Source organism: Bombina bombina, chromosome 3, assembly GCF_027579735.1.
Source record: "Bombina bombina isolate aBomBom1 chromosome 3, aBomBom1.pri, whole genome shotgun sequence".
Classification (NCBI taxonomy): Eukaryota; Metazoa; Chordata; class Amphibia; order Anura; family Bombinatoridae; genus Bombina; species Bombina bombina.
The window spans coordinates 623,439,172-623,459,960 of record NC_069501.1 but is presented as its reverse complement, the minus strand read 5'-3'; the positions used below and the strand labels follow the sequence as shown (position 1 = coordinate 623,459,960).

The 20,789-nt window shown below is 42.0% G+C and overlaps 1 protein-coding gene across 2 annotated transcripts in view; it reads right to left on the bottom strand.

The window, feature by feature from the left end:
- Positions 1-2,580: 2,580 nt before the first annotated feature.
- Positions 2,581-20,789, bottom strand: part of HDAC1 (histone deacetylase 1) — a 70,240-nt gene continuing 52,031 nt past the window's right edge. For both annotated transcript variants that reach the window (XM_053707252.1, XM_053707251.1), the window contains exons 13-14: positions 6,220-6,268; positions 2,581-3,199 (exon numbers count right to left, since the gene is read on the bottom strand). In XM_053707252.1, coding sequence (XP_053563227.1) covers positions 3,172-3,199; positions 6,220-6,268 — 77 coding nt within the window. In that variant the 3' untranslated portion in view covers positions 2,581-3,171. The remainder of the gene's footprint in view (positions 3,200-6,219; positions 6,269-20,789) is intronic.

Genomic DNA, 20,789 nt, shown 5'->3' with positions numbered 1-20,789 from the left:
TGTATACGGGAACACTTCAACTCTATAAATGTGGGAAAGGCAAACACTCCTATTGTGCAACATTTCTTCATCAAACACAAGAATTTGTCAACGTTTAAGATGGAAAGCCATCAAACATGTAGTCACCCCTAAAAGAAAGGGAGATAAAGAGAAACTCCTGTACAAAAGGGAGATGTATTGGATCTTCCATTTGGAAACCAGATACCCCGGTGATATGAATTCCCAGTACGACTTAATAAATTACTGGGAATAGATTGTCTCCCTTGTAAGACATTCACAAGTCCGATAGTCTAGGCTAGTTTATTAGTGCACTGCTCAATCTAACTTACAGCAAAGTACTGTACAGGGTTAACACGCCAATTAAGTTTTAGACCACAGTATAGTGGTTTTTAAATCTACAGCTGTGAATGTTCGTACTAAGCTATGACCAAGGCTACGGCCGAAATGCGTAAGTTTAACAGTTAAGCGTTTTCAATCCACAACCTACCATATAGATCGGTTGTGCTTTTTAACATTTTTGAAATAAAGCATTGAAGCTTTTTAATTTATCTGGATTCTTGGACTCCACTTTTTTTTCTTCTTACATTTTGCTGGATTTACTTCAAGATTGCCAAAGGAAGAACCACTAGGTACTAGCATCCAATTGGAGGCGTAGGAGTGTGTCTCTGGTCTGTTACACGTATGGTCAGGAGGCCGGTGACGTGTGTGCTCTTACCCTACATGAAACCCGGAACCAGAGGGAGCGATACGGGACGAGCGGTGTATAGGTGATACCAGAGTGCCTTTTGTGTATGGTGAGTGAGGACGCCCAAGACCACCGGAGTAGTCTAAATACGACTCCATACAAAGGAACATTACTGAAAGATGTGGTGAGGCATTTAAACTTGCTTCGTTTCTCCTGGGATCCGTGCCAAGCACACATCAGTTGATGGTAATCACAGTCCTACAGAACTATACATGGAGCGTGTTTTTTTTTTTTTTAACACTAAGTGCTTCGAGTAGACTCAAACCTGTACTGTATGTAGCTCAGTATGAGCATTTAGCATTGCCTAATTTTCCTTTATTAGGATTTTTTTGGACCTGTGCAATCTATTAGGAATAAATTTGGTCGAGCATGTGCTAACACTTATGTGCTCAACCTTACCTTGTACTTGCTTTAACACTTTACGTAGATTTCCAGGCCTGGATATTTATTGTTCGTCATTTTGTGTTTTAATGGTGTAATTAACTTACGTTTTAATTTGGTTGTTTGGGTGTCCCAGAGACTGGAGGAGAGGTTTAAAAAAAATATTTATTTTGGATCCGAGTGCTGCCTTAATTCTTTAATAATCAAACAGATATTGGTTATTCTCTCTTACGCTAAATATTTTAAATTATAGTCATGACTGCATGCACCTGTCCTGGATCCTTAACACAATAGTAGAGTGCACACATTTTATATTTATCCGTTCCCCCATAGCCAAAGTCTCAGCACTAAATGCGAGCACGCCCCCCACCGCCCTCCCATCCCCTTGCGTGCACTTCAACAGGATCCGGAACTGCCTCCTGCGATGGGCCGCCCACCTGCCTCCCTGCTATGGCTCCCACCCACCAATGATCGGCATAATCACTGGCTGAGTGGCCCTCTGCATTGGTGCCTAAAAATAAATTGCAGGATACCTCAATATCGAGGCATCACTGCAATACCCTGGAAGTGATCACCATCCCTTCAAACCACGTCCTTGGTCATTAACTAACACTTTTTGTAGGACGTGCCTGTTAAGGGGTTAAACAACTTTCCAATTTACTTTGATCAAATTTGCTTTGTTCTCTTGGTATTTGTTGTTGAAAGCTAAACCTAGGTAGGGCCATGCCAATTTCTAAGCCCTTGAAGGCCACGTCTTATCTCTGCATTTTTAGTTTTTCACACCTAGAAAGAGTTAGCTCATGTGTGCCATATAGATAAACATTGTGCTCACTCCCGCAGAGTTACTTATGAGTCAGTAATGAATGGCTAAAATGCCAGCCTGTCAAAAGTATTGAAAGAGGGCAGTCTGCAGAGTCTTTACAAGGTAAACAGAGGTAAAAAGTATTTTAATATGACCGTTTTGGTTGTGCAAAACTGGGGAGTAGGTAATAGAAAAAAGGTATTATCTATTTTTAAAAATCTGGAGTAAACTTTCCTTTTAAGAAGCTTAATATAATTCACAATGACATACCTTATCAAAAGTGGAAATACTATGTAATATATTTTATTTACTTTCTATCAACCACCACATTTATGGTATGGTTTCTATTCCTGTGTTTACTTACCATAGCCTATATAATTATGCATGGCATGATTGCAGTTTCAGATTAAAGAGACAATGAGAAGGCCTTAATTTCTTATAAAAACAGACTGTTAAGAAATATCTGGTATAATAGTACCAGGTTTTTTATTACAAAGTGTATCCACAATTTAACCATAAAAAAATAAATCACATAAAAAAAGAAAAAACAAAAACAAAAAAAAAAGAGACATATAAACCCCCTGCACCCCAGCAAAATTAAAATCAGAAACCCAAACTGTAACCCCCCCCCTGAGGTAGCTGCTGACCAGTCTTTCCTACTCAACTAAAAAACAATTTATTCTTTTTTAAGATAAACATTGAGACAGGAGGAAAGTTAGCAGCATTAGCCAAACAGGAAGTCCCTGAATAGATAAAGGGAAGGTAGGACTGTATATCCCCCCCACCTAGTAAGGATACAATGGCCCCTTAATGGAACAAGTCTGAGGCACCTTCTGAACATCCTGGATGGAGTGTATACTCCCCAACACATGGAAGCAGGGCAGTCTGGATGATGAAGCACTAGTGGAAGTGGGATGATGAAGGGATGTACTCATAATGCATTCTTCTACTGTCTTAAAGAGCCCGCCCCATTAACAAAACAAAATAGGGTGAGGGGCTTACAGGGAAGAGGAATGGTGATAAAAACAACCTTTTTACTAAACTTTAGTTGCGTTTTCAAAGTCAAATCGGTGAGAGGCAGATAAAACAAGGCCCCATTTCATACATGTCCAGCCAGAGGCAAAAAAAATAATTTAGTCCGTGCAGGTATTTATAATCATAATGGTCTCTGTACAGGGCATATATAAAATCATGACTGCTCAGTTGTCCTGGCATCTCCCCATTTGGGAAAGCTGTAGGAAAATCAAGCAGATTTTGTCTCTTCTTTCACACTGTTGGAAGATCCAAAAGAAAGCAAGTTAATATAAAGCAAAGTAAAAAAAAAAGCACAATGCAAAAGCTCATAAAAGGCTTAAAGGGACACTGAACCCAAATTTTTTTCTTTTGTGATTCAGATAGAGCATGCAATTTTAAGCAACTTTCTAATTTACTACTATTATCAATTTTTATTCATTCTCTTATCTTTATTTAAAAAAGAAAGTCCAGAACCCTGGACAGCACTTGTTTATTGGTGGATGAATGTATCCACCAATCAGCAAGGACAACCCAGGCTGTTTTTAAAAAATGGGCCGGCATCTAAACTTACATTCTTGTTTTTCAAATAATACAAAGAGAATGAAGAAAAATTGATAAGAGGAGCAAATTAGAAAGTTGCTTAAAATTGCATGCTCTATCTGAATCACGAAATAAAAAAAATTGTGTTCAGTGTCCCTTTAACAGGGTTAAAAGATCTGCTTCTCCCAACTCTACTTGAAGGTATGTGAAACCCAAATCTCTCATGTTTCAAATAGAACATCCAATTTTAAACAATTTTCCAATTTACTTAAATTAGCAAATCTGCTTCATTCTTTTGGTATTCTTTGTTGAAGGAGCAGCATTGCACTACATGAAGCAAACTGAACACATTGGGTGAACCAATAACAAGCATATATATGCAGCCATCAAGCAGCAGCTTGCTCCCAGTAGTGCATTCCTGCTCCTGAGCCTACCTAGGAATTCTTGCAACAAAGGATACAGAGACAACAAAGCAAATTAGATACATGCAAATTGGAAAGTTGTTTAAAATTGAATGCTCAGCATCATAAAACTAACGTTTTGGGGTTTCGTGTCCCTTTAATGGGACTATAAAGGATGCTTAAACTCATTTCAACACAGAATGTTTCATTATTGAAAAATTAAATATTGCAATATACATTCATTATTTTGCTTCCTTTGGCTGTAAAATGCATCTTAAAATTGTACTTGTTACACTTTCTCCCAGTAAGGCTTGGATTAATATCTGTGCTCATTTCTTTTAACCCCTTCCTGCCGTTAGGACGTTCAATGCCGTCCTAAATGCGCTGGACTTTAGCACCGTTAGGACGACATGGAATGTCCTAGCCGTTTGGCTGTCTGAATCCATAGCCGCTTGGTAAATGGGATCACGGGCTGGAGGGCGTGCTTAGCATCAAAGGAACTCCCTCCATTTCAATGTCTACTTATTTGTTCTGACGTAGACAAATAAGTCCGGTTAGGAAGGTGGATCATCAGTTTTACATCATGATAGGAAAATTAACCCTTGCAACATCAGTTAGCATACAAGGTAGTTTAGGTGTTAATATTGTGTATAAACATTTCTATTTAGCTATTAGACATATATAATTTTTTAAATCTTTATCTGTTTAATTAGTAAAAAAATATACAGGTAGCCCTCAGTTTACGCCGGGGTTAGGTTCCAGAAGGAATGGTTGTAAATCGAAACCCAGTTTATAATGTAAGTCAATGGGAAGTGAGGTAGTTAGGTTCCAGGCCCCTCTCAAAATTGTCATAAGTAACACCAAATACATTATTTTTAAAGCTTTGAATTGAAGACTTTAAATGCTAAACAGCATTATAAACCTAATAAAATAATCACACAGCACAAAATATATAATTAAACTAAGTTAAATGAACAAAAACATTTGCTAAACAGCATTATAAACCTAATAAAATAATCACACAACACAGACTTCACTTGCATTTTTATGCAAACAGTTCTTTCTATGCATTCCAATCTGGACTGATTTATAGACAGGAAGATCTTGTTCTTTTGAAATCTGCTCGATAGCTCAGGTCTGGTTCAACTGATTAACTTCAGCTTGCTTGGCTTTGCTGCAACACAAGCGGACAGCTCCACCTACTGGGTATTTTAATAAATGCACTGCTTCTCAATAGCAGTCACATGACTGGAAAAAACGGTTGTTATTCTGAAACGTTGTAAATGTAACTGTTGTAAAACGAGGGCCACCTGTATATATATTTATATTTAAACTGAATCAGTGCTAAACCACCTTAAGGTGATAGAGTTGGCAACAGTGCTTTTCCTTAAAGGGACATTAAACCCAAAATTTTTCTCATGATTCAGAAAGAATATAATTTTAAATAAATTTCCAATTTCCTTCTATCATTTTATTTACTTTGTTCTCTTTGTATACTTTGTTGAAGCAGCAATGGACTAGGAGCTAGTTATTGCATTAGGTGAGCCAATAACGAGGCATTTATGTGTAACAACCAATTAGCAGCACTGAGTCTACCTAGGTATCCTTTTAACAAAGGATATTAAGAGAACAAAACAAATTAAATAGAAGTAAATTGGATATTTGTTTAAAATCACATGCTCTATCTAAACAATGAAAGAAAAAATAAATAAATTGTGTTTTATGACCCTTTAACTGCACATATTCAAACAGAGTTCATGCTATGTGTTTGTTTGATTGGTTAGCAAGGGTTCTTTTGTTCTGGGGGACAGGGAAATCATTTGACAAAATAAGAAAATTGCATTATTAATCGCAATTTCTTCTCAGATACAAAAAGGTACATTGTTATGTAGCTTAGAATTTGTGCTAAATGTCTCTTTAAAACTATATGAACTATATAAGAATGATGCATTGTAATTAAAAAAAAAAAAGTACATACCAAAAACTGCCAAATAAGAGGATTTTTAATGAGCCAATGAACTCTTACCATATGGGGAGTTAACACGGCATACTGCAGTTCTTCAGTGATTATTTGACCCTGTAAAACTAATTGCTTAGATCAGCACATGATTTTCTTTATCTAGCCCTCACAACCCATAGCCATAAAGACACATTACAGACTTTCTAGCGACATTTTAAGTGGTGTATTCCTGGCTCAACAATCTTGCACATTTTTACTAACCAAATTGTAAAATGCTTGTCAGGTATCAGTTTTTTTGTGATTTACATATCACACATGTATAACATGACTACATTTTCCTTCAATAGTTTACACAACATACTATATACAGCTTTACCGTTTGGCATCTGACTTTTCATCTTTAAGTTTTTCCTCTTCCTTGAGATCTGTAAAAGAAACCATAAATATACAAAAAGTAGGAAGTAGAAGCAAGGGCCTTAACAAAAGCAGTCAAGCAATCCCAAAAAGGATTTTAGCATGGGAAAAGTTTAGAATTTTACGAGATGAGACTCCACACAAAAAAAAATTAAAAAAGGAAATTATGCTTACCTGATAAATTTGTTTCTTTTACGATACGACGAGTCCACGGATTTCATCCTTCCTTATGGGATATCGCCTCCTGGTCAGCAGGAGGCAGCAAAGAGCACCACAGCAGAACTGTATATATAGCTCCTCCCTTCCCTCCCACTCCAGTCATTCGACCGAAGTTAGGAAGAGAAAGGAAAAGCCAAGGTGCAGAGGTGACTGAAGTTTAACAAAAATAAAGACCTGTCTTAGAAAATATGACAGGGTGGGCTGTGGACTCGTCGTATCGTAAAAAGAAATAAATTTATCAGGTAAGCATAAATTTCCTTTTACAAGATATGACGAGTCCACGGATTTCATCCTTACTTAGGGGATACAATACCAAGGCTATAGGACACTGATGAAAGGGAGGGACAAGACAGGAACCTAAACGGAAGGCACCACTGCTTGAAGAACCTCTCTCCCAAAAACAGCCTCAGATGAGGAAAGAGTATAAAATTTGTTAAATTTGTAAAAAAAGTGTGAAGAGACGACCAAGTTGCAGCCTTGCAAATCTGTTCAACAGAAGCTTCATTTTTAAATGCCCATGAGGAGCCGTAATTCGTTCAGGAGGCTGCTGTCCAGCAGTCTCATATGCAAAACGGATGATACTCTTCAGCCAAAAAGAAAGAGGTAGCCGAAGCTTTCTGACCCCTACGTTTCCCAGAAAAGACAACAAATAATGAAGATGATTGACGAAATTCCTTAGTCGCCTGTAAGTAAAACTTCAGGTCACGGACTACGTCCAAATTATGTAACAGACGCTCCTTCTTAGAAGAAGTAGGACACAATGAAGGAACAATAATTCTCTGATTAATATTTTTGTTGGAAACAACCTTAGGAAGAAAACCAGGTTTGGTACGTAACACTACCTTATCAGAATGAAAAATAAGGTAAGGAGAAGCACATTGTAATGCCGAAAGCTCAGAGACTCTGCAAGCAGAAGAAATAGCAACCAAAAATAAAACTTTCCAAGGTAACTTAATATCTATGGAATGCATAGGTTCAAACGGAACCCCTTGAACACTAAGAACTAATTTCAAACTCAGAGGAGCAATTGGTCTAAACACAGGCCTGATTCTAGTCAGAGCCTGACAAAAAGATTGAACATCCGGAACACCTGCCAGACGTTTGTGTAGCAAAATAGATAGAGCAAATCTGTCCCTTTAAGGAAGTTGCTGACAACCCTTTTTCCACTCCTCCTTGGAGAAGATAAAATCCTTATCTTACTCCATGAGTAGCCCTTGGATTCGCACCAATAAAGATATTTACGCCATATCTTATGGTAAATTTTTCTAGTAACAAGGCTTACGTGCCTGAATCAAGGTATCAATGACCGAATCAGAGAACCCTCGCTTTGATAAAATCAAGCGTTCAATCTCCAAGCAGTCAGCTGCAGAGAAATTAGATTTGGATGATGGAAGGGTCCCTGAATGAGGTCCTGCCTCAATGGAAGCTTCCACGGTGGCAGAGAGGACATGTCCACCAGATCGGCATACCAAGTCCTGCGAGGCCACGCAGGAGCGATGAGGATCACCAAAGCCCTCTCCTGTTTGACTCGAGCAATCACCCGGAGGAGAGCAAACGGCGGGAACACATAAGCTAGGTTGAACGACCAAGGCATCTATCAGTTCGGCCTGAGGTTCCCTGGACCTGGATCCGTATCTCGGAAGCTTGGCATTCTGACGAGACGCCATAAGATCCAGCTCCGGCCTGCCCCATCTGAGAATCAGGTTGGCAAAGACCTCCGGATGGAGTTCCCATTCCCCCGGATGAAATTTCTGTCTGCTCAAAAAATACGCTTACCAGTTGTCCACTCCTGGGATGTAGATTGCTGACAGATAAGAGTGAGCTTCCGCCCACCAAATTATCTTGGATACTTCTGTCATCGCTAAGGAACTCCTTGTTCCTCCTTGATGATTGATGTAAGCCACAGTTGTGATGTTGTCCGACTGGAATCTGATGAATTTTGCCGAAGCTAACTGAGGCCAAGCCTGAAGTGCATTGAATATTGCTCTCAACTCCAGAGTATTGATGGGAAGTAGAGACTCCGACCGAGTCCACACACCCTGAGCCTTCAGGGAACTCCAGACTGCACCCCATCCTATTAGGCTGGCATCCGTTGTCACTATCACCCATGAGGGTCTGCGGAAGCATGTCCCTTGGGACAGATGATCCGGCGACAACCACCAAAGAAGAGAGTCCCTTGTCTCCGGATCCAGATCTATTTGAGGAGACAAATTTGCATAATCTCCAATCCATTGTCTGAGCATGCTAGTTGTAGAGGTCCGAGATGAAAACGAGCAAACTGAATGATGTCCATTGCAGCCACCATCAATCCAATTGCCTCCATTGCACTGAGCCACTGATGGCCGAGGATTGGACTGAAGGGATCGGCATGTATTCAGAATCTTCTTTCTGACTTCCGTCAAAGATTTTCATGGATAGAAAGTCGATTAGAGTTCCCAGGAAAGGAACCCTTGTCTGTGGAATTAGTGAACTCTTTTCTAGATTCAACTTCCATCAGTGAGTCCTTAGAAAAGGACAGAACAATGTCGGTATGAGACTTAGTCAGCTGATAAGACGCCTGGATCAGAATATCGTCCAGATAAGGCACCACTGCAATGCCCTGCGGCCTGAGAGCCGCCAGCAGAGACCCCAGAAACTTTGTGAAAATTCTGGGTGCCGTGGCCAGACCGAAAGGAAGGGCCACAAACTGAAAATGTTTGTCCAGAAAGGCAAACCTCAGGAACTTGCGATGATCTCTGTGGATAGGAATATGAAGATATGCATCCTTTAAGTCCACGGTAGTCATATATTGACCCTCCTGGATCAATGGAAGAATTGTCCGAATAGTCTCCATCTTGAAGGATGGAACTCTGAGAAACTTGTTTAGACACTTGAGGTCTAAAATGGGTCGGAACGTTCCCTCTTTTTTTGGGAACCACACAAGATTTGAGTAAAACCCCTGCCCCTGAATTGGAACGGGACAAATTACTCCCATGATGGAGAGTTCTACACAACGTAAGAACGCCTCTCTTTTTATCTGGTCTACAATCGTGAAGAAGAAACCTTCCTCTGGGGAAGGAAGTTTTGAACTACAACTGATACCCTTGAGAGACGATTTCTAGAGTCCAGGGATCCTGAATGTCTCTTATCCAAGCCTGGACAAAGAGAAAGTCTGCCCCCTACTAGATCTGGTCCCGGATCGGGGGCTGCCCCTTCATCCCGTCTTGGTAGCAGCAGCAGGCTTCTTGGGTTGTTTACCCTTGTTCCAAGTCTGGTTGGGTCTCCAGGTGGGCTTGGCTTGTGAATAATTCCCTTCCTGTTTTTAAGAGGAAGAGGGGACTCCCTTGAAATTTCAAAAGGAACGAAAATGACTGTCGTCCCCTTTGCTTAGATGTTTTATCTTGAGGGAGGAGGTGTCCTCCCGTAATGTCAGAAATGATTTCTCTCAACTCAGGCCCGAATAGGGTCTTTCCCTTGAAAGGAATAGCCAAAAGCTTGGATTTAGAGGACACATCCGCAGACCAAGATTTTAACCATAAGGCTCTTCGTGCTAAGATGGAGAATCCCGAACTCTTAGCCGCCAATTTTGTGATCTGAAAGGAAGCATCCTTAATAAAAGAATTAGCCAGCTTAAGGGCCTTAATTCTATCCTGTATTTCCTCCAAAGAAGTCTCTGTCCTAAGAGACTCTTCTAGAGCGTCAAACCAAAAAGCAGCTGCAGTCGTGCCTGTTACAATGCAGGCCGCCGGTTGCAATAAGAACCCTTGATGAACAGAGTTTTTTGAGAAGACCCTCCAACTTCTTATCCATGGGGTCTTTGAAAGCACAACTGTCCTCAATAGGGATAGTCGTACGCTTAGCCAGGGTAGAGATAGCTCCCTCCACCTTAGGGACCGTCTGCCAAGAATCCTGGAGGGTGTCAGATATAGGGTACATTTCCTTAAAAATAGGGGAAGGGGAGAACGGGATACCAGGTCTTTCCCATTCCCTTGCAATAATTTCCGAAATTCTCTTAGGAACCGGAAAAACATTGGAATAAGGAGGAACCTCAAAGTATCTGTCCATCTTACTCAATTTCTCTGGTGGGACCACAATAGAATCACAGTCGTCCAGAGTCACCAAAACCTCTCGTAGCATAAGGCCGAGGTGTTCAAGCTTAAACCTGAAGGACATGGCGTCCGAATCTGTCGGAGGCAATGCACTTCTTGAGTCAGACAGTTCCCCCTCAGACAGGGCCTCCCTACCCCCCAATTCAGAGCACATTGAAGATTGCCATCAAAGCATCAGAAGTTGAAGGGACTACATGGGCCTCTGTCCTACTGCGTTTGCCTTGAAAAGCTGGCAACTTAGATAAAACTTCTGGAAGAGTGGATGACATAACTGCAGCCATATCTTGAAGGGTAAATGAAGCAGACGCAGTTGAAGAACACGGTGTTGCCTGAGCGGGCGTTAAAGGCTGTGACGCTTGGGGAGAAAGTTGCGGCATACCCTGAGTGTCATCAGTCTGAAAAACATCCTTAGATATACTTGCATTAAAGAAAATGTGTTCTTTAAACTGTAAAGCCCTCTCAGTACATGAGGGACAAAAAGTAATAGGGGGTTCCACATTGGTATCTAAACACATAGTACATGTACTTTCCTGAAGGTCAGCCATGACAAATAAGCAATAGCAATATTGGTCGTGGTACTATAATTAAAAAATAAAAAGCAAAAACTTTGAGAAAATTTGCTGAAGAACGAGTGTAATGTGTCTTTAAAAATTAAAACTGTATAGTTTTTACTGCTCCGCAATAAACAATGCAATAACAGGGAATCACTATAGGACTTTCAGTAGATCACCCCTATAAGTGTACACTAACAATGCATAACGTCTTAGGGACAAAATTTAGAACTTGCATCTCGCCACAGCTCCGCTGCGGCGCCTACCTGTCCCCACGAATCACTCAATAGTACTCTGAACGGCGTGTCTAAGACCGCTTGTGAGATTATAAACACAAGCTGACTTAGGCCACACCGGAGACTCTAGACATGCTACCGCAATCACAAGTATCCGGATATCAACTTCGCGGCTAAGCGTGCAAAACTCGTGGGCGGAAACTAACTCCAGAAAGTAGAGACCACATGGGAATTAACATGTCGGTATGTCCCCACACAACTTATATAAAGTGTACCGTGACCACCAATGTGCCCCCTCAAGCAAAAAAAAACACAACCCTGTCCTGCCGTTAAGCTTAGTAACAGTTAAAGAGACACTAAACCCAATTTTTTTCTTTAATGATGAAGATATAGCATGTAATTCTAAACAACTTTCTAATTTACTCTTATTCATTTTTCTTTGTTCTCTTGCTGTCTTTATTTAAAAAAGCAGGAATGTAGAGCTTTAGAGCCGGCCCATTATTGGTTGAGAACCTGGGTTATGCTTGCCAATTTGTTTGCCAGCTGTATCCACCAATAAGCAAGCGCTATCCATGGTGCTGAACCTAATATGGGCTGGCTACTAAGCTTTAAATTACTACTTTTTAAATAAAAATAGCAAGAGAACAAAAAAGTTGATAGGAGTAAATTACAAAGTTGCTTAAAACTGCTAATACACCGGCTAATACTCATTAGGCCTTAAATAAAACTTCTGCCACTTATAGTACAGCTTATCTTATTAAATAAAAAGGGTAGACCCATGCACACATTTTATCCCTGTGCAAACTGATAACCATTCCTGGTATATGGAATAAATACCAGTCTGTTCTGAGTTACTCAGTCTCTCCCAGAAGCAGACCGACTGTACATACCTTAATGCTGAGCGCAGCATGAACTTGTCCCACACAATGAAGATGTTCTTTTCATCACCTCCAGCAAATCTGTGGGAACAAACAGGGTCTTAGATAATATCTGCTAAGACCATCAGCAGGGCAGCAAACAGAATGGGAGTCGCAGAGAGAATGAAAATATCCCCAGTCTCCATTGCAGAAAAGCCTGTAGCTCTAGCCCTGAGAAAAAACAGAATTTATGTTTACCTGATAAATTACTTTCTCCAACGGTGTGTCCGGTCCACGGCGTCATCCTTACTTGTGGGATATTCTCTTCCCCAACAGGAAATGGCAAAGAGCCCAGCAAAGCTGGTCACATGATCCCTCCTAGGCTCCGCCTACCCCAGTCATTCGACCGACGTTAAGGAGGAATATTTGCATAGGAGAAACCATATGGTACCGTGGTGACTGTAGTTAAAGAAAATAAATTATCAGACCTGATTAAAAAAACCAGGGCGGGCCGTGGACCGGACACACCGTTGGAGAAAGTAATTTATCAGGTAAACATAAATTCTGTTTTCTCCAACATAGGTGTGTCCGGTCCACGGCGTCATCCTTACTTGTGGGAACCAATACCAAAGCTTTAGGACACGGATGAAGGGAGGGAGCAAATCAGGTCACCTAAATGGAAGGCACCACGGCTTGCAAAACCTTTCTCCCAAAAATAGCCTCAGAAGAAGCAAAAGTATCAAACTTGTAAAATTTGGTAAAAGTGTGCAGTGAAGACCAAGTCGCTGCCCTACATATCTGATCAACAGAAGCCTCGTTCTTGAAGGCCCATGTGGAAGCCACAGCCCTAGTGGAATGAGCTGTGATTCTTTCGGGAGGCTGCCGTCCGGCAGTCTCGTAAGCCAATCTGATGATGCTTTTAATCCAAAAAGAGAGAGAGGTAGAAGTTGCTTTTTGACCTCTCCTTTTACCGGAATAAACAACAAACAAGGAAGATGTTTGTCTGAAATCCTTTGTAGCCTCTAAATAGAATTTTAGAGCGCGAACAACATCCAAATTGTGCAACAAACGTTCCTTCTTTGAAACTGGTTTCGGACACAGAGAAGGTACGATAACCTCCTGGTTAATGTTTTTGTTAGAAACAACTTTTGGAAGAAAACCAGGTTTAGTACGTAAAACCACCTTATCTGCATGGAACACCAGATAAGGAGGAGAACACTGCAGAGCAGATAATTCTGAAACTCTTCTAGCAGAAGAAATTGCAACTAAAAACAAAACTTTCCAAGATAATAACTTAATATCAACGGAATGCAAGGGTTCAAACGGAACCCCCTGAAGAACTGAAAGAACTAAATTGAGACTCCAAGGAGGAGTCAAAGGTTTGTAAACAGGCTTAATTCTAACCAGAGCCTGAACAAAGGCTTGAACATCTGGCACAGCGGCCGGCCTTTTGTGAAGTAACACAGACAAGGCAGAAATCTGTCCCTTCAGGGAACTTGCAGATAATCCTTTTTCCAATCCTTCTTGAAGGAAGGATAGAATCCTAGGAATCTTAACCTTGTCCCAAGGGAATCCTTTAGATTCACACCAACAGATATATTTTTTCCAAATTTTGTGGTAAATCTTTCTAGTTACAGGCTTTCTGGCCTGAACAAGAGTATCGATAACAGAATCTGAGAATCCTCGCTTCGATAAGATCAAGCGTTCAATCTCCAAGCAGTCAGCTGGAGTGAAACCAGATTCGGATGTTCGAACGGACCCTGAACAAGAAGGTCTCGTCTCAAAGGTAGCTTCCAAGGAGGAGCCGATGACATATTCACCAGATCTGCGTACCAAGTCCTGCGTGGCCACGCAGGAGCTATCAAGATCACCGACGCCCTCTCCTGATTGATCCTGGCTACCAGCCTGGGGATGAGAGGAAACGGCGGGAACACATAAGCTAGTTTGAAGGTCCAAGGTGCTACTAGTGCATCCACTAGAGCCGCCTTGGGATCCCTGGATCTGGACCCGTAGCAGGGAACTTTGAAGTTCTGACGAGAGGCCATCAGATCCATGTCTGGAATGCCCCACAGCTGAGTGACTTGGGCAAAGATTTCCGGATGGAGTTCCCACTCCCCCGGATGCAATGTCTGACGACTCAGAAAATCCGCTTCCCAATTTTCCACTCCTGGGATGTGGATAGCAGACAGGTGGCAGGAGTGAGACTCCGCCCATAGAATGATTTTGGTCACTTCTTCCATCGCCAGGGAACTCCTTGTTCCCCCCTGATGGTTGATGTACGCAACAGTTGTCATGTTGTCTGATTGAAACCGTATGAACTTGGCCCTCGCTAGCTGAGGCCAAGCCTTGAGAGCATTGAATATCGCTCTCAGTTCCAGAATATTTATCGGTAGAAGAGATTCTTCCCGAGACCAAAGACCCTGAGCTTTCAGGGATCCCCAGACCGCGCCCCAGCCCATCAGACTGGCGTCGGTCGTGACAATGACCCACTCTGGTCTGCGGAATGTCATCCCTCGTGACAGGTTGTCCAGGGACAGCCACCAACGGAGTGAGTCTCTGGTCCTCTGATTTACTTGTATCTTCGGAGACAAGTCTGTATAGTCCCCATTCCACTGACTGAGCATGCACAGTTGTAATGGTCTTAGATGAATGCGTGCAAAAGGAACAATGTCCATTGCCGCTACCATCAACCCGATCACTTCCATGCATTGAGCTATGGAAGGAAGAGGAACGGAATGAAGTATCCGACAAGAGTCTAGAAGTTTTGTTTTTCTGGCCTCTGTCAGAAAAATCCTCATTTCTAAGGAGTCTATTATTGTTCCCAAGAAGGGAACCCTTGTTGACTGAGATAGAGAACTCTTTTCCACGTTCACTTTCCATCCGTGAGATCTGAGAAAGGCCAGGACAATGTCCGTGTGAGCCTTTGCTTGAGGAAGGGACGACGCTTGAATCAGAATGTCGTCCAAGTAAGGTACTACAGCAATGCCCCTTGGTCTTAGCACAGCTAGAAGGGACCCTAGTACCTTTGTGAAAATCCTTGGAGCAGTGGCTAATCCGAAAGGAAGCGCCACGAACTGGTAATGTTTGTCCAGGAATGCGAACCTCAGGAACCGATGATGTTCCTTGTGGATAGGAATATGTAGATACGCATCCTTTAAATCCACCGTGGTCATGAATTGACCTTCCTGGATGGAAGGAAGAATAGTTCGAATGGTTTCCATCTTGAACGATGGAACCTTGAGAAACTTGTTTAAGATCTTGAGATCTAAGATTGGTCTGAACGTTCCCTCTTTTTTGGGAACTATAAACAGATTGGAGTAGAACCCCATCCCTTGTTCTCTTAATGGAACGGGATGAATCACTCCCATTTTTAACAGGTCTTCTACACAATGTAAGAATGCCTGTCTTTTTATGTGGTCTGAAGACAACTGAGACCTGTGGAACCTCCCCCTTGGGGGAAGTCCCTTGAATTCCAGAAGATAACCTTGGGAGACTATTTCTAGCGCCCAAGGATCCAGAACATCTCTTGCCCAAGCCTGAGCGAAGAGAGAGAGTCTGCCCCCCACCAGATCCGGTCCCGGATCGGGGGCCAACATTTCATGCTGTCTTGGTAGCAGTGGCAGGTTTCTTGGCCTGCTTTCCCTTGTTCCAGCCTTGCATTGGTCTCCAAGCTGGCTTGGCTTGAGAAGTATTACCCTCTTGCTTAGAGGACGTAGCACTTTGGGCTGGTCCGTTTCTACGAAAGGGACGAAAATTAGGTTTATTTTTTGCCTTGAAAGGCCGATCCTGAGGAAGGGCGTGGCCCTTACCCCCAGTGATATCCGAGATAATCTCTTTCAAGTCAGGGCCAAACAACGTTTTCCCCTTGAAAGGAATGTTAAGTAGCTTGTTCTTGGAAGACGCATCAGCCGACCAAGATTTCAACCAAAGCGCTCTGCGCGCCACAATAGCAAACCCAGAATTCTTAGCCGCTAACCTAGCCAATTGCAAAGTGGCGTCTAGGGTGAAAGAATTAGCCAATTTGAGAGCATTGATTCTGTCCATAATCTCCTCATAAGGAGGGGAATCACTGTCGACCGCCTTTATCAGCTCATCGAACCAGAAACATGCGGCTGTAGCGACAGGGACAATGCATGAAATTGGTTGTAGAAGGTAACCCTGCTGAACAAACATCTTTTTAAGCAAACCTTCTAATTTTTTATCCATAGGATCTTTGAAAGCACAACTATCCTCTATGGGTATAGTGGTGCGTTTGTTTAAAGTGGAAACCGCTCCCTCGACCTTGGGGACTGTCTGCCATAAGTCCTTTCTGGGGTCGACCATAGGAAACAATTTTTTAAATATGGGGGGAGGGACGAAAGGAATACCGGGCCTTTCCCATTCTTTATTAACAATGTCCGCCACCCGCTTGGGTATAGGAAAAGCTTCTGGGAGCCCCGGCACCTCTAGGAACTTGTCCATTTTACATAGTTTCTCTGGGATGACCAACTTGTCACAATCATCCAGAGTGGATAATACCTCCTTAAGCAGAATGCGGAGATGTTCCAACTTAAATTTAAATGCAATCACATCAGGTTCAGCTTGTTGAGAAATGTTCCCTGAATCAGTAATTTCTCCCTCAGACAAAACCTCCCTGGCCCCATCAGACTGAGTTAGGGGCCCTTCAGAAATATTAATATCAGCGTCGTCATGCTCTTCAGTATCTAAAACAGAGCAGTCGCGCTTACGCTGATAAGTGTTCATTTTGGCTAAAATGTTTTTGACAGAATTATCCATTACAGCCGTTAATTGTTGCATAGTAAGGAGTATTGGCGCGCTAGATGTACTAGGGGCCTCCTGAGTGGGCAAGACTCGTGTAGACGAAGGAGGGAATGATGCAGTACCATGCTTACTCCCCTCACTTGAGGAATCATCTTGGGCATCATTGTCATTGTCACATAAATCACATTTATTTAAATGAATAGGAATTCTGGCTTCCCCACATTCAGAACACAGTCTATCTGGTAGTTCAGACATGTTAAACAGGCATAAACTTGATAACAAGTACAAAAAACGTTTTAAAATAAAACCGTTACTGTCACTTTAAATTTTAAACTGAACACACTTTATTACTGCAAATGCGAAAAAACATGAAGTAATTGTTCAAAATTCACCAAATTTTCACCACAGTGTCTTAAAGCCTTAAAAGTATTGCACACCAAATTTGGAAGCTTTAACCCTTAAAATAACGGAACCGGAGCCGTTTTGAACTTTAACCCCTTTACAGTCCCTGGTATCTGCTTTGCTGAGACCCAACCAAGCCCCAAGGGGAATACGATACCAAATGACGCCTTCAGAAAGTCTTTTCTAAGTATCAGAGCTCCTCTCACATGCGACTGCATGCCATGCCTCTCAAAAACAAGTGCGCAACACCGGCGCGAAAATGAGGCTCTGCCTATGCTTTGGGAAAGCCCCTAAAGAATAAGGTGTCTAAAACAGTGCCTGCCGATATTATTATATCAAAATACCCAGATAAAATGATTCCTCAAGGCTAAATATGTGTTAATAATCAATCGATTTAGCCCAAAAAAAGTCTACAGTCTTAATAAGCCCTTTTTGAAGCCCTTATTTACAATCGTAATAAACATGGCTTACCGGATCCCAGAGGGAAAATGACAGCTTCCAGCATTACATCGTCTTGTTAGAATGTGTCATACCTCAAGCAGCAAGAGACTGCTCACTGTTCCCCCAACTGAAGTTAATTGCTCTCAACAGTCCTGTGTGGAACAGCCATGGATTTTAGTGACGGTTGCTAAAATCATTTTCCTCATACAAACAGAAATCTTCATCTCTTTTCTGTTTCTGAGTAAATAGTACATACCAGCACTATTTCAAAATAACAAACTCTTGATTGAATAATAAAAACTACAGTTAAACACTAAAAAACTCTAAGCCATCTCCGTGGAGATGTTGCCTGTACAACGGCAAAGAGAATGACTGGGGTAGGCGGAGCCTAGGAGGGATCATGTGACCAGCTTTGCTGGGCTCTTTGCCATTTCCTGTTGGGGAAGAGAATATCCCACAAGTAAGGATGACGCCGTGGACCGGACACACCTATGTTGGAGAAATAGCACACACTGGTACCATTTAAAAACAAACTCTTGATTGAAAAAATCTAAACACCTCACTTTACCTCTCCCTATCACTAACACAGGCAAAGAGAATGAATGGGGTGGCAGGGAAGGGAGGAGCTATATATACAGCTCTGCTGCTCTTTGCCTCCTCCTGCTGACCAGGAGGCGATATCCCACAAGGATGAAACCTGTGGACTCGTATCTTGTAAAAGAAATGGAGTTTAAACAAGAGCATGCCAGACCTGTGAAGACTATTTTAGAAATGCAGAAAATGCCTTCTAGCAACTAGAAGTTGGCTTGTCTCCCCTTCCAAAATGGTTAACTGTAGTAAGCATGGTTGGAAATATATAGAATGTTGCTTCACCTGGATAACAGGTTCATAGGAAGACCTAATATCCATATAGCAAAAGTATAATTACAGTAACAATAACAGCAAAGCTTGACAAAGGGGTAGGTGCCTGAAATGTTGCCGTCATTACCTAATAATGCTTCTTTACATTGGAAAGCGTGCAGCTTTGCTGATAACTTACAGAGCAATACCCAAGCTCTAAATTTAACACCTGTGTGGACTATTTTTGAAACAGCGCAAGGAGGTTGGTGTGCATACTTTTATGTGAACTGGTATAAAATTACAGAAAGACACTGTTGGGTGATCGTCATTAAATTGTACAATCACTTTAAGGAGCAAGTGTTCCGGTATCTAAAAACACTTAAGGGCACTTTTTCATTAAACTTCACAGGTGATCCTCTGTCCGCTTCTCCTGCTGTAGTTAGCACAGCAATGACTAATCCGGCTTCCTCCAATCGTTGAGTGCCCCCTTTGGCTTTCAGTTCGTGGAGGCACGCAACGATTGAAGGAAGCCGGATAAGTCAACGCTGTGCTAACTTTAGCAGGAGAAGCAGGCGGAAGATCGCCGGTCTGTTTTCCATAAAGAAAGGTAAAGTATTTTAAAAAAGAAGCTTCACTGTAAACTTTAATGAACAAAAGTGCCCGTTTTTAAAAGGGTATGTTTAGATACCGGGCACTTATTCATTAAACTTTACAATTACTTTAAATAGACATGAAACAGACTTTTCTTCTATGATTCAAATAGAGTATATGATTTTAAACATCTTTCCAAATTACTTCTATTGTCAATTTTGCGTTGTACTCTTGATATACTTTGTTAAGAGAGCAGAAATGCACAACAGAACTAGATGAAAATAATAAAGTCAGTCAAGGACTAGAGGCATATATGTGCATCCACCTCCCAGTAATGCTTTGCTGCTTTTGAGCTTACCTGGGTATTCTTCTGAAGAAAAGACAAGATTCTGGGTACCCTGACCCTACTCCAAGAGAAACCCTTCGATTCACACCAATATAGGTATATATACACACCATACCTTATGGTAAAACTTACGATTAACTGGTTTAAGAGCCTGAAGGATTGTATCAATGACCGTTTCAGAAAAGCTAAGCCTGGCCAAATCTAGGCATTCAATCTCCAAGCAGTCAGCTTCAGAGAATCTAGATTTGGATGGAGGAAAGGACCCTGAATTAGAAGGTCCTTCCTCAGAGGTAACCTCCAGGGTGGAAGAGATGACATTGTCACCAGATCCGCAAACCAGGTCCTGCGAGGCCATGCAGGAACTATTAGAATCACAGAAGTTCTCTCCTGCTTGATACAAGCAATGACTCGTGAAAGGAGAGCAAACGGAGGAAACAGGTATGCTAAATTGAATAGCGGCATTGAGGATCTTTTAACCTTGAACCGTACGTTGGAAGCTTGGCGTTTTGACGAGAAGCCATCAGATCCAACTCCGGAACCCCTCCACTTGAGGGTTTTCCTTGAGAACACTTCCGGATGGAGAGCCCACTCCCTGGTATGAAAGGTTTGTCTGCTCAGAAAATCCGCCTCCCAGTTGTCCACCCCTGGGACGTGGACATACAATTGTGAGCTTCCACCTACTGTAGAAAGCGAGTCACCTCCTTCATAGCCATGGCACTCCGAGTTCCTCCCTGATGGTTGATGTAAGCCACTGAGGTTATGTTGTCCGATTGGAATCTGATAAGTCTGACTAAAGATAGAGACCAAGCTGTCAAGGCATTGAAGATTGCTCTCAACTCAAGTTGTTTATGGGAAGAGAAAACTCCTCCCAAGTCCACAGGCCCTAAACTTTTAGTGTGTCCGTGGTCACAATCGCCTAGGAAGGTCTCAGAAAGCAAGTGCCCGGAGACAGATGGTCCTGTGAAATCCACCAAAAGAGAGAGTCTCTTGTTAGGGGATCCAGATCTATCCTCTGCGACAGATCTGAATGGTCTCAATTCCATTGACTGAGCATGCAAAGTTGCAGAGGTCTCAAATAGAAAGGAGCAAAAAGGAATGATGTCCATGGAAGCAACCATCAGACCAATCACCTCCATGCATTGAGCCACTGATGGCCGAATAGCAGACTGGAGAGAAAGGCACGAAGCAAGAAGTTTGGAT